At 40.2% G+C, this 14,130-nt stretch overlaps 1 protein-coding gene across 4 annotated transcripts in view; it reads left to right on the forward strand.

The window, feature by feature from the left end:
- The window catches only part of MAP3K20 (mitogen-activated protein kinase kinase kinase 20), a 184,497-nt gene that overhangs the window by 121,640 nt on the left and 48,727 nt on the right, over positions 1–14,130 (forward strand). For all 4 annotated transcript variants that reach the window (XM_030324076.1, XM_030324077.1, XM_030324079.2 and 1 more), the window contains exons 9-10: positions 572–646; positions 5,674–5,780. In XM_030324076.1, the coding sequence (XP_030179936.1) occupies positions 572–646; positions 5,674–5,780 (182 nt within the window). The remainder of the gene's footprint in view (positions 1–571; positions 647–5,673; positions 5,781–14,130) is intronic.

Consider the following 14,130-nt stretch of genomic DNA (forward strand, 5'->3'; position numbering starts at 1 on the left):
TTCATGCTGTGTCTCTCTCTGTCTCAAAAATAAATAAACATTAAAAAAAAAAAGAAAAAGAAAAAACAGAATATCCTCTTTGCTGATGAGAAAAGGCACACTTCTTTAAAATTCTCTCTTTGACGGTCTCTGCAGAAGATGCTTTCAGAGTTGTACACCTCCTGCCAGAGCCAAGCTCGTTGCCTGGCTGCCCAACCTGTCTGCAGATTTCGTAGTTGTCTATGAAAGAATGGTGATAGGTTTGTGGTTTTACAGTGTGTATTTCTGTTCCCCCTTGCCCCTGTCCTACTGTAGTTTCTTTTAGACTTGTGTCTAGGTTTTTTTGGATTTGTTGTGCTGAATCCAACTTCTCCATCCACTTGGATACCGTTTTGGAAGAAAAGTAGCATCAGTGTCTTTAGAGATTAGATATTATGAATCTAAACATAAATTCTTACTTGCCATGTATCAATCAATGGAAGTTTTAAAGTTAATGACTTATTTATGCTCTTAAATTAACTTTTATGACCTTTCAGTATTTGCTTACCTTAATGAGTCAATCCTTGTGTTGTTTTTCCTTTCTCTGTGGTAGAGATTAACCATTCCAAGCAGTTGCCCCAGAAGTTTTGCTGAGCTGTTACGTCAGTGTTGGGAAGCTGATGCCAAGGTATATAAATAAATATTCTTTTGGTCGTTGTTCAGAATTCTGAAATTTCACGTGTTTTCTTGGTTTTGAGTTTCTAAAACTTGGAGTAGTAAGATTCCTTACAAAGCAAGCTGAATTGCTGCTTCTGTGAGTCCCGGATGGACTGTAAAGGCTTTCTGTTGATATCTGTTCATCTTGATCCTTAGAAACTCATTACTGGCTTTCTTACAGCATTCTGGCACTCTTGACTCAATGGAAAGAATTGCATTCCTTTGTTTTTAATCTCTAATAATAAGTATTGCACTTTCATGTTATAAAAATGGCTAGCACACAGTGCTCATTATATGCCAGGCACTGCTCCAAGCACTTTATGCACATTTGCTCATTTGTTCCTTAGAATACCTCTATGAAATAGGTTGTGCTATGACACTCATTTTACAGATGAAGGGTCAAGGCACACAGAAGGTAAGTAATGCTCAAGGCCACAGGTTAGTACATGGTGAGACTGGAGAAGGAACCCAAGCAGTCTGAACCAAAGACCAGGCAAAAGTAGCACTTCTAGAGAAACTAGATTCGTGATGTTTTTTAAGCTATCACAATAGAGTTGGAGACATTCCAGAATGTGGACTTTCATGTGGTTATCACATTTGAGCATGAAGGCCCATTTCCTTTCCCTGCAAAGATCATTTTAAAAGACTCTCACATACATACGGAAATATTTATAGATAAAATGATAGGCGAGTCTTGGAGTTGCTTCAAAATAAAGTGAAAGGAAATAGATGGTGGTGTAGATTAAACAAGATTGGCCATAGATAATTTTTGAAGCCACGTGATAGGTATATGGAGGCTTGTTACATTCTGCGTTTGTATATGTTTGTAATTTTTCATATTAAAAAGTTAGAAAGTAAAACAACGTCACAGAAGAGAAAGACTCAAGAAAGGAACTAATCTTATAGTTCGAATTTGCCCACTCTGTCACTGAAATCTATTGCGAACTGACTTTTTTAAACAGATCTAAGACTTAAGAATGGAATTTCTTCCTTAATTTAAACTCCGTTCCAATCTGGCCCAGGAAGAATGCATGATGGTAACACAGTCTGTTCTATAGCATGTGTTTCTTTAGCGGGAATAATGCATAAACCACCGGTAAGTCTGAGAAACATGTTCATGTAACACAGAATTCATGCTGAGTCATACCTGTTACCTAGCACGTCGTCCCACACCATCAAGTGAGAACAGCTCAACATCAAGTACAGTCTGCAGAGCAGCAAGGGACACAGATCTGTGAGGCACCTCCGCCCACGTGCTCCCTCGTGGCTGGATGGCCGCGCTTTGTCTTGGAGGAGTTTGTGGCTGGGTCTTCCCTGACTTGTACATGTCCCCTTGGCCCTGGTAACCAGCAACCTCAATCTTCACTTTCACTCCTGTTCATCAAATTGTCTTCACCCTTTTTAAAAGGAGAATCTTTTATTGACTTCGTAATGTTTTTTATTAACGAATTTAGGGGCGCCTGAGTGGCTCAGTTGGTTGAGCGTCCAACTTCGGCTCAGGTCATGATCTCACGGTTCGTGAGTTCGAGCCCCGTGTCAGGCTCTGTGCTGACAACTCAGAGCCCGGAGCCTGCTTCGGATTCTGTCTCCTTCTCTCTCTGCCCCTCCCCACTTGTGCTCTCTCTGTCTCTCAAAAATAAATTTAAAAATGTAAAACCAAAAAAAAAAATTAAAAAAAAAGAATTTGGGGCGCCTGGGTGGCGCAGTCGGTTAAGCGTCCGACTTCAGCCAGGTCACGATCTCGCGGTCCGTGAGTTCGAGCCCCGCGTCAGGCTCTGGGCTGATGGCTCGGAGCCTGGAGCCTGTTTCCGATTCTGTGTCTCCCTCTCTCTCTGCCCCTCCCCCGTTCATGCTCTGTCTCTTTCTGTCCCAAAAATAAAAATAAACGTTGAAAAAAAAAATTAAAAAAAAAAAAGAATTTAACATTTTAAAAATTCTGTTAGTATTTTTATTTACTATGATTGTTTTTATTAGTATTCAGTGACAAAGCTGTATAGGTTTGGAATGGTCTGCCCCGCCTCTGTTCGCAGAATATGGGGTTTTGAAGCACTAAGAGAAATGCCTGCACTTTGCAGCTAATCCAGTAGAAAATGTAAGCAGCTATTTGCAAGTTTGCTCTAGAACATAGATATTTTTTTAATGCTATCATACTACCTTTTCCATACTGTACCAGTTACACATCCATTGTGGCATATATAGTCATTTTGGTGGTATTTTTCTGATACTTAAATAAAAATTTTACCTGAAATTATTTGCATTGAATTCGATTAACACAACTAAATCTCTATAACTGCAATTATATCTCAGTATGCAAAGCAGGTTTTGAATTTCTTAATCGGAAGCTCCGTACTTCAGTAATTAAAATTCTAAGAATATACAGTTTGGTGCATTAATGAAATGGTAGTGTAAACACCTAACACAGGAAGGACATCAGGCCCGGTGAAGCCATCAAGTTGGCATGACTTTAACATGTAGCCAGCTTACCCTTCTTTGGCACGAGAGGAGTCTTGTATTCTAGCCAGGTGAAGTATAAAGTTTAAGACTGATTTTTATTTCCTACATTCAAGGCATTTTATTCTGATACAACTAATACATTCCTTCTGTATTTCATTGTACATCCAGCTGCGGCCCATGCTTCCAGCTCTCGTGGTTGATCTCCAGCCATACCTTCCACACATCCCTTCCCTGGGCGTGCCCTCCTGTTTTCTTTCTTCCTTTGATTACTTCAACATCAAGCCCTCCCTGACTGTTCTGTTTACTGCAGCCCATACTTGGTACTCCTGTTCCTAAACCACAATCTGGGCTAAGGCCTTACCTTTTGCTGTTGTATTTTTTAAAATCTCTTTTCTGCCTAAGTGGACTGCTGTCTCTTTGAGGGCAAAGTGCTACCTTTGGCACCTTCCACACATTTAGTAAGTGGGTGCCCAATGTGTTAACTCAAGTAGTCAGACCAAGGCACATTTTAGTTCTCTGGCTAGAAGTCTGTAGCAATTCAGCCAGAAGTTGATGCCACTCCTGTGCACATATATAGAGCCATGACTGGTTACAAACCTTTCCTTTTTTCCCCAGCCTTTATGCTTTAAAGACATAGATAAAAAAAAATATTCAGCTTACCTGTAGAAAAATGTTCTTTTGCAATGAGGAGGCGAAAGAGAATACAAGAGAAAGCTATTAGGTAAATGTCAAGTCATGCCAATGGCTTACACCAGATGCTCAAAGTAGTTTATTAAAGAAAAAAAGAAGTAAAGGTGGGTAGTTTCCAGTTCTAAACTGGCATTTCTAAATAAGAAAAGAATAAAGCCTGGAGTTTGATAGGAATATCTTACTCTCGTGTGATAAAACATATTGAAAGGTTTAAGAGCCTTGCCCCTGATTTAGTAACTTGCTTCCCGTGTGACACTGGGCAATCCATATTTTTCTGAGTTTTTCCTTATCTACAAAATGGAGATAATAAATAATGTATATAAATGCTTAATAAATGGCCCTAGGTGTAATTTTTTTAATGTAAGCAAAACCTACGTGAATACTAAAGGGAACGTAGGCCTGGGCCAAATACTGTATTCTGCAGTCAGAATATCTATAAACCATCATCACCACAAAATTCTATATTGTTGTTGTTTTTCAAACGTTCACTTTGATAATTTCCATCTAATTGTGTATTCTACCTATAAAATTAAGGTTTTTCTAGGGGTACTTGTCACCTAATTACAAAAGAGTTTTACTTTATTTCAAGAATGATTAAATGTAGGGAAAAATATTCTTAGCCTCTCACTGCTTTTCCATGCAAAATGAAAATCCTGTATTATATAATTAGTTCCTGTGCAAACAATTAAAACATTTTTCCTTTTACAGCCTGACACGTGGTAGGAGAAATTAAAATAGGAATAAAGTTAAGACCGTATTTTTCAAATTTCCTACTTAAGGCATTTTCTTCTTTGCTTATTACAAAGCTTACTGTGTATCAGCGACACTTAGCTACTTAGGCCCTCTTCTTACACACACACATACAGGCACACACGCCCTTAGAAGAATACAATGAAGGCAGAATTCAGAATGAATAGCCCAGTTTTATATTCCTGAGAAGTGGAAAAATTGTCTTTCTTAAGGTAGGAAGCACTCAAGTCCTAAGAGCAAGCCACCTCAACGTTGTTCCTTCTTGTTTTTGTGCTCCTAAATTAAAATGCATGTTTTAATTGCTGCAACTGTAATTTGCTCAGAAATGGTATAATTACGAGGCATGATGAAGACAGAATGTGCATCATCCTTTTGTTATCTTTCTCCATTTTTGTTTTAACCTTTTGTTTCAGCCTTGGCTAGAGTCTAAGGCAACAGACAAGTGTGGTTACCGCTAAAGAAATGCACCGAACCGCCACTTTTTCAATTCCTAGTAAACTGTGCGTTAGAGCTTCCCGCTTCCCAAACTAGTTATGATGTGGAGTCAACACTGCAGACAATGAAGTCATAATGACTTTAAAATGGGGGACTTTTTCTATCAGCAAGTGGTTGAGGAAATTTTAGTAGTTCTAACAGAGTAAGTAGATTCTCCCCCAACATTGTAAGAATGTTCAAACATACAGAAAAGTTGATTGAATTTTATGGTGAACACTGGTAGACCTGTCACCCAGACTCTACCATTACCTTTTACTAAACTTGCTGTATCACCAAGATTTTTAAAGGATTTAACTTTTCCCTTTTAGGACTCCTTAATCCTACCCAAAAGAGAATTCGTACTTTCCGTACCTAGAGAAAAACTGTAATTATTCCAGCCTTAGGCCACATGATAGAAAAATGACATGAGACTATTCTTATAATTTATTGAAAATAAGGAATATGGTTCCCTTAAACCTGAGTAGTCAGACAGTTGTAATAACTAAGTCAGGACATGGCATGCTATTTTATTTTGTTATGGTATGTCAAGCTTATTGTTTTGCTTGTGGATTTTCTCTTAAAGACCTACTTTCTTAAGTCCCAACAAGTTTATTATTTTCTCTTTTTCAGAAACGGCCATCTTTCAAGCAAATCATTTCAATTCTGGAGTCCATGTCAAATGATACTAGCCTTCCTGACCAGTGTAACTCATTCCTGCACAACAAGGCAGAGTGGAGGTAGGTAAGCCTTGCACCAAGTCATGGCCTCTGGCTTTAAAAGATCGGGTCCAGCTCCACTGAAGAAGAAAACCAGTGAACTTGATGACACTCTAGAGTTTTGTTTTTTATGTTAAAATTTTTTGGAGATCTAGTAAGTCCTCCATTGCATATGTATAAGTATTTGGAAAGACTATTAAAATCATGTCTCCTGAGACCGAAGACAGTTACCAGACATTTCTCTGTACCATACACTCTGTATTCGGAAGTCTTGGCATCTGTCCAGTGAGAAATAAAAATATTATTTGCCTAGGAGTTTGCAGAGTACTGGATCTGTTGATGGAGGAGGTAGGGAGACTATAAAAACACTTTTAAAAGAAAACTATTGATGTTATGAATCCTACTACATTTTGTCAAGTGGAAAGCAAACTTAATAATGAGAGAATTGTAATGTGTGAGTGGAAGGAGCAAGCCCAGGATGAGACAGTTGAGCCAGGTCACGTGCTGCAGTTATATAAATAGCATGTTTGGGAGCTGACATTATTCCTCCCTGACTCAGCAGAGATTTAAGTAACTTATCTCTGCTCCTGATAGCCTTGGCGGTAACATGACGCCTTACGCCACCTGCTGATGCCCAATGAATACTGCATGCACCTTGGAAACATGGAGTTGTTCACTCCTGTTCTTAGACGTTTCCTTGGGCTTTCTGTATGATTGTTTTACGGTAACCTTATTGGTTTTTATTCTTTTGAAATCTCTATCTGAGGCCAGTGAGTTAAATCAGTTTTTATTTAGGGAAACAAAAGTCATACTCTCTGCTCGAATGTAGGTATGAGGGGGTTTCGTTCTGGACTTAAATAATTAACAAAACATGTAAGTTAATACTTGTTTCCTACAGTAAGAGACCAGCACAAATTAATCAGGTCACTCTTGTTTCAAATCCGTGTAAGGGATTACTCTAGTATAAAGGTCAACGCTGCACAAGACTCAGGAGACCCTTTGCACTCTGACCTCAGCAGCCTTACCGTAAGAGCATAGTTCTGCCTCTTAACTTCTGGCTTTTAGTCCCTCAGTAGATGCATACTTCTTCCTTGTTCAGAGTCCTTGCAAATGCAGTTTCTTCTATATAAAACTCGTCCCTTTCGGCAGCATACCACCCTTGACACCCACATCCAGCTTGGCTCCTAGTCATCATTTAGATAGCAACTGAAATAACGTGTATTTAAGGAAGTGTTTCTGACCCTAGATCAGATGAGGTTCTACTTTATGTGCCCTGAGAGCATCTCCTTTAGAACCTCTACTGCTATTGGAATTAATAAGTAATTCTGTAGTTTGCTGTTTTATCTGTACCTCTCTGGCTGAAATGTAAAAGGATCAGATAATCTCTTTTGTTCATTACTATACCTACAGCATCTAGAATGCGCCTTGAACACAGCAGTTGCTCGATAAATATTTGGGGAGGGAAACACCATGGTGGCAGCAACAGTAAAAGACATTATGATATCATACAAGAGAATATAAATATGTAAGCTGATTTATTGACAGGTGTGTTTCTTACACTCACTCATTCACATACTCCAGAACCTCTGCCGAGGCAAGGAGCTCTTGTGTTGTGCCATGGTGATGAGCAGAACAGCCCTAGTGCATATGGAGTAGGGGGTCTAGCGTTGAACTTCTGACTATGGATGCACAAGCAACTTATTACTACTTTGATAAGAATTGTGACAGAGAATTACTGGACATCTGAGAGTATGCACATGAAATCTAGTCTGACGAAATAATAAAAGGATTTCCTGAGGAGATGCTGTTTGATCTGTTATCCAAAAGACTAATGGGATTTTAAAATTAGTGTATTATAATAGCCTTGAGATATGATACTAAAACTATGCCACCAACATCAGAAAATAGGGGGACAGTTGGTAAATTTTCTATAGAAAAATGTAAAAACCTCCTTTTGACAAAAGCAGTGCCCACCATAAACTTCCAGGACAAATGCCACACTGATGTAACTTCCTTCCCCCTAGATAGTAGCTTGGCAGTTCCGGAAGTTTTTGGTCTCAGGACTCCATTACACTCTGAAAAATTATTGAGGACTACAAAGAGCTTCAGTTGCAGTGAGTTAGATCTGTCAGTATTTACCACATTCAGAATTAGAACTGAGAAAAAATTTAAGTATGTAGCTCTTGATTCATTTAAGTAACAATAAATCCTGTCTCTGCACTCAGCCTGCGGCACTGGCACATATCATGAAGCCTCTGGAAGGGTCTGTGCACTTGTGAGAGAATGAGAAAAGGCACGTCATGTCTTAATGTTGTTCTGAAAACCACTTTAATCTCTTCGATCCTTTGAAAAGCTCCCATGGGCCCCCCAGATCACACTTGGAAGACTACGGTGGTAGACAGAGTTACTGCCTTTAAAATAACATTTTAATTATATCATTCTAAAGGACATGAAAGGCATTTCACAAAAGGAGAACTCAAATGGCCAATAAACATATGAAAATATTTAACCTCACGTACAATCAAGCAACTATAAGGGAACATAATTCATTTGCCAGATTGGCAAAAATCTACATCATGAAAATATCCAGCATAATAAACTTTCTAGTACATTGCTGGTGAAACTACTACCTTTTTGGAGGACAGTCTGGCAGTATAGATCGGCTGCCTCCACTCCACCACTACCACTCCATTCCTGAGGAAATGAAAGGCTATACAAGAATGTACAGATACGCGCTTATCACAGCGTCATTTAGAATTGTAAATTAGAAAGGGCATAAGGTGCAATAGATTTTTGTTTTTTTGTGATTTTTATGGTTTTAACAACTGATGCTATCTCCATATACAGAATAGATGGAGCCATTTATGATAATACAGATCTGATAAATGACTTACAAATAGAGGCTAGGGTCCAGTATGATTAGAATGATTGCATTTTTTGTACTATAAACATTTACGTTTAGATGGTATGTGTACCTAAAAGTATCAAAAGGTCAGTGACACCAGTGGATAATTAAATTTGGGAAGAGTGTTTTCTATTTGGATAGCTTTATTTTCTACAAACCTGGATGGTTGAATAATAAATTTTTTTAAATGTCTGAAGATGAAAAGATGAGGGAAATAACATTGGTAATACATTAATGTGTTTTAGTAAAAAGCAAGCAGTTGCTTAGCTGGCTTCCTCCCTGGCTCCTTTGAGAAACCAGTTGATCCTGAGAGCTGGTGAGAGAATATGTTTCTTTACCTGAACCCTTAAACCAGTCTAAGAAGTAGCAGGGCTGTTTTATCTGAACGTGGCAATTGGTTAAAACCAGAGGGAATAATATTAGAGTAACAACACACACAACTGCCATTTATTATATTCTCACCAGATGCTCGTACTTTATCTGGATTATCTTTTTTAATCCATACGGCAATCCTGACTTCTGTCACAGAGCAAAATGAGATGGATGGACATGTTAGGTCACCTGCCCAAGATTACACTAAGAGCCAGTACCAGAACCCACGTGGTCTGGTCCCACAGGCCTGCTGTGGTGCGTGCTCTGCGCAGCGCTGCTCCCGGACCGTGGCCGGCGCCATACCATCCGGTCATGACCATGCAGAGTTCACTTGATTCCTTTGAGCAAAGAGAAATACGAGAGCGTGATTGTTCTAGGTTATGATCAAGGCAAAAACATCCCACTCTGTCCCACATACCAAAAAGAATCAAATGCTTTGTCACATCATCTGGATATTTCAAAGGGCAACACATTCAGACTGTCCTCTTTCTCCTGACTTTTGTCTTGTGTCTGAAACCACATGACTGCTGTTGAAAGCATGTGTAGGACATCTTGTGTTTCTGGGAAATGCTTGTTTTGTGGTAGAGCTTCCTTACACATAGACCAGATGAAACATTCTGTTTTAGAAAATTAAATGATTTTTATTACAATTCTAAATTTTATATTTAGTTTTGTTTTTTGAGAGAGAGAGAGACTAGGGGAGGGGCAGACAGAGAGGGAGAGAGAGAATCTTAGGCAGGCTGTACACGCAGCATGGAGACTGATGCGGGGCTCTATCTCACAACCGTGAGATCATGACCTGAGCCGAAATCAGGAGCTGAACTCTAAACCGAATGAGCTATCCAGTTGCCCCTTAAAATTCTTTTTAAAGCTAGGTTATTTAAAACCATATAAACTATGTTCTTTCCAGGGTGCCTGGGTGGCTCAGTCGGTTAAGCATATGACTCTGGCACAGGTCATGATCTCGCAATTCGTGGGTTTGAGCCACACGTCGGGCTCTGTGCGGACAACTCAGAGCCTGGAGCCTGCTTCAGATTCTGTGTCTCCCTCTCTGTCTCTCTAAACATTAAAAAAAAAATTTTAAGTGAACTATGTTCTTTCTTTTGATCTAATAGATGATAGGAAAGAAACTTACAGTCAGATATTTCCTTGTTCGTATCTTCAGCTTGTTTCTCCTACTATTGATTTATTAGCAATAACAGCCATGATCATTAAGAACAGGAAATGTGTCACCCTGTTGCTCATGTTTGCAATTTTCATTGCCCCACATAACTGCCTTGTAATCAGCACTGAGTGAGCTGTGTGGCGCTGTGAGGCATGTTCAGATCTGTGTCTCTTGGCGGAATACTTTGCTGATTGTATTCCTCCCTTGTGATTAGAATACCCCTCCGTGGCACACCTTGTTAAAAACAAGAAACGGGCATCTGGGTTGGTTAAGCGTCTGACTTCAGCTCAGGTCATGATCTCAAGGTTTGTGAATTTGAGCCCCACGTCGGGCTCTGTGCTGATAGCTCTGAGCCTGGAGCCTGCTTTGGATTCTGTGTCTCCCTCTCTCTCTGCCCCTTCCTCGCTCACTCGCTCTCTCAAAAATAAACATTAAAATAAATAAAAACAAAAAACAGAGGCACCTGGGTGGCTCAGTGGGTTAGGCATCTGAGAATTTCAGCTCAGGTCATGATCTCACAGTTCATGGGTTTGAGCCCCAATGGGGCTCCGTGCTAACAGTGTGGAGCCTCCTTAGGATTCTCTGTCTCTCTCCTCCCTCTCTGCTCCGGCCCTGTTAGTGCTCTGTCTCTCAAAAATACATAAACACGTTAAAAACAATAAAACCAAAAAACAGATAAGGAAATTTAATCTTTGCAATCTGGATATTAGCACAAATCCTTTAATATATAACACTAATATTCATATTATTTACTTACCATCATATATATAATATAGCTATTTTTACAAATTGACCTTGAAAAGATAATTACATTTCACTGCCTATTTTTGGCATGTGAAAAATTGATACTAGTGGAAGTCAACCTTAATTGGATTTGGGTTAAGAGAAAAACCATCATTTTCATCAACTAAAACGCTTAAACTTTTAAAAACACCTATGTTTATAGAATAAGAAGGTTATATACATACATCAACAGATGCACTCAATGCAAAAGAATCCATTAACAACACGGGGAGTGGGGTCGTTGCGTCCCTCATGGTACATAACTTCCCACACTCCCTGCAGAAGTGGGGCGCCTGGGGCAGGAAGTAGTGTTGGGAAGTGCTGAGCCTGAGGAGCCGGGTTGAGGAAGCAGATTTTACTCAGTGTTTGTTTTTCTGTGTCACAGCTTCCAGCTTACTTAACCATTGGTCTGTCTTCCAGAAGGGCTCAAACTCACAGTTGGCTCCCAGAGCTGAAACTTGAGATGAACCCTTGCCTAAATTACAAGTGAAATTGAACGTGCTGGCCGCTTACCCCTGACCAGAGTATCCGTGTGATCATTCTCTCGGGCAGGGGTGTGGTGTGGCCTGCTGGAGGCACTGCACAGACAGCAGCCCAGCTCCCCCCCACCACCTGCCACAGAGTGCCCCCCTCTCTGCTGCCTCCTCTCCTCACCCTCTGACCCCTTCAGTTCCCCAAGATGGCTCACTTTCACTTTCTTTGTTATAAAAGTTTAACCTAAGGTTTCCCACATTGATTTTTTTCCCTCAAATCTCCATTTGAAAAATAAACACACTTATTTATGAATGGGCATAATCTTTTTGTCAGAAACATCAGGGATAAAATGTGGACTTGATGATAGTGATAATTCTGAAAGATTGCTGATTTTGGTGCCTTTCTTCAGGTAGTGTGACTGTTCTTATGTTCTATAATTTTCAAATGACACCAATAAGAGGAATGGAGTGTCGACGGCGGGTGCTTTTACACTAACTTGCTAACTCCCTGGCTCTGAGGTTCTTTTCAGATAACCAGAGAAGTCCAGTGTTGGACCCAAATCCAGACCCACCTCAGTAGCTGTTCCCTGTCTTAGATGTTGCCAAATAATACCTAGGACTTTTTTTTTTTTATGTTTGTTTATTTATTTTGAAGAGAGAGAGAGAGAGAGAGAGAATGAATCCCAACCAGACTCCATGCTGTGGCAGCACTTACCAGCTAATAACCAGTCAGCTGTCTCCAGGCCTTTCAGAAACTCAAGGGAAGGAACTTCCAGCTCTCAGAGCACAGTGACAAGCCTGAAGGAAGAAAATGGCTTGTACTGAGCCATGTCATCAACAGTTCATTTTCTACAAAGGTTTCTATAACTGGACATATTCTAAGTAGTGAGGTTGATTGGCCTATAGAGACTAAGGAGGGAACTTTAAAAAACTTATTAGACTTCAAAAGAATCCTAGAGTTCATCTGATCCACACTTGTCAGATTATAAAAATTACCTGGGTTTTTAAAAAAATTTTTTAATGTTTATTTAGTTTTGAGAGAGAGAGAGAGACAGAATGTGAGTGGGGGAGGAGCAGAGAGAGAGGGAGACACAGAATCCAAAGCAGGGTCCAGGCTCTGAGCTGTCAGCACAGAGCCCAACGCGGGGCTAGAACCCGCGAACCGTGAGATCATGACCTGAGCCGAAGTTGGACGCTTAACCGACTGAGCCACCCAGGAGCCCCGGGTCTTTTATTAAATAATGGAAATTCCTAGTCCCTACCCAGCCCTACTGAATCATAAGCCCTAAGGAAGGGTCCTAGGAATCTGTATTTTGTTGTGTATTTATTTGTTTTTTAAAAAGCTGCCCAGGTAGTTATTAGGATCAGGCAGTCTGGGGAACCCTGGTATAAGATAATCATCACCCCCTACAACTAAGAAAACTAGGTCAGATTAATCAATTGATTGAGTTACCTAGTCAGGGAATTAGGCCAACCTGAATTCACTAGGGACAGGATGTTGATCACCCAACCTGAACATCATTTTCCCCATCTCTATATATGGGATTAGTACCGGTTTCTTGGGGCTGTTATGAGAATAAGATGAGACATTGTGTAATAGTGCTTTCTAAACTATAAAGGGCTAGTTTAATGTCAGCATTCATTAAACAGCTAAACCAGGACACCAGCTCCATAGCTTAGGCTCTACTCTCGTGGGTCTTCAGTACTTTGTTAGGAAGTATTTTGAGCTGATTTTTCCAGACTAGAAACTACCTATAGATTTTTAAGGATGTGACAGATTTCTTATTCTCTGATAGTTTCCTGTTTGGTTTAGAAGCACAAGTTTTGCCAGACTCACAGAAATAAAGGATCAGATTTATGGTTACCAGAGTTGGTGGTGGGGGCAAATAGGAGGAAGGTGACCAAAAGGTATAAACTTACACTGGGTGCCTCCGTCCGTTAAAGGTCCGACTCTTGGTTTCTGCTCAGGTCATACCTTACAAGTTCCTCAGTTCTTGGGATTCTCTCTCCCCCTCTCTCTCTGCCCCTCCCCCCACTTGCTTATGCACGCTCTCTCTCAAAATAAAAAAGATATAAACTTCTAGTTACAAGGTAAGTAAGTCCAAGGACTATAATGTGCAACATGATGACTACAGTCTAATGTATCATATGTATGAAAGTTGTTTAGAGAGTACATCTGGAGAGTTCTCATCACAAGAAAATTTTTTTTTCTTTTTTTGCTTTCTCTATATGAGATGATGGATGCTAACTAAATTTATAGTGGGCATCATTTCACAGTATGTGTAAGTCAAACTATTATGCAGTACACTGTAAACTTACACAGTGATATATGTCAATGATATCTCAATAAAACTGGCAAAAATCACAGTCTTTTATTCAGCCTTTCATTTTAGCCTTTTAAGTTTATTTTTGAGAGAGAGTGTGAGCAAGGGAGGGGCAGGGTAAGCGGGGTTGGGGGAGAGAACCCCAAGCAGACTCTGCACCGTCAGTGGAGAGCCCTACGTGAGGCTGGATCTCACCACCATGAGATCTTGACCTGAGCCAAAATCAAGAGTCAGAGTCTTGGGGCGCCTGGGTGGCGCAGTCGGTTAAGCGTCCGACTTCAGCCAGGTCACGATCTCGCGGTCCGTGAGTTCGAGCCCCGCGTCGGGCTCTGGGCTGATGGCTCGGAGC

The sequence above is a fragment of the Lynx canadensis genome, chromosome C1 (assembly GCF_007474595.2).
Source record: "Lynx canadensis isolate LIC74 chromosome C1, mLynCan4.pri.v2, whole genome shotgun sequence".
Lineage (NCBI taxonomy): Eukaryota > Metazoa > Chordata > Mammalia > Carnivora > Felidae > Lynx > Lynx canadensis.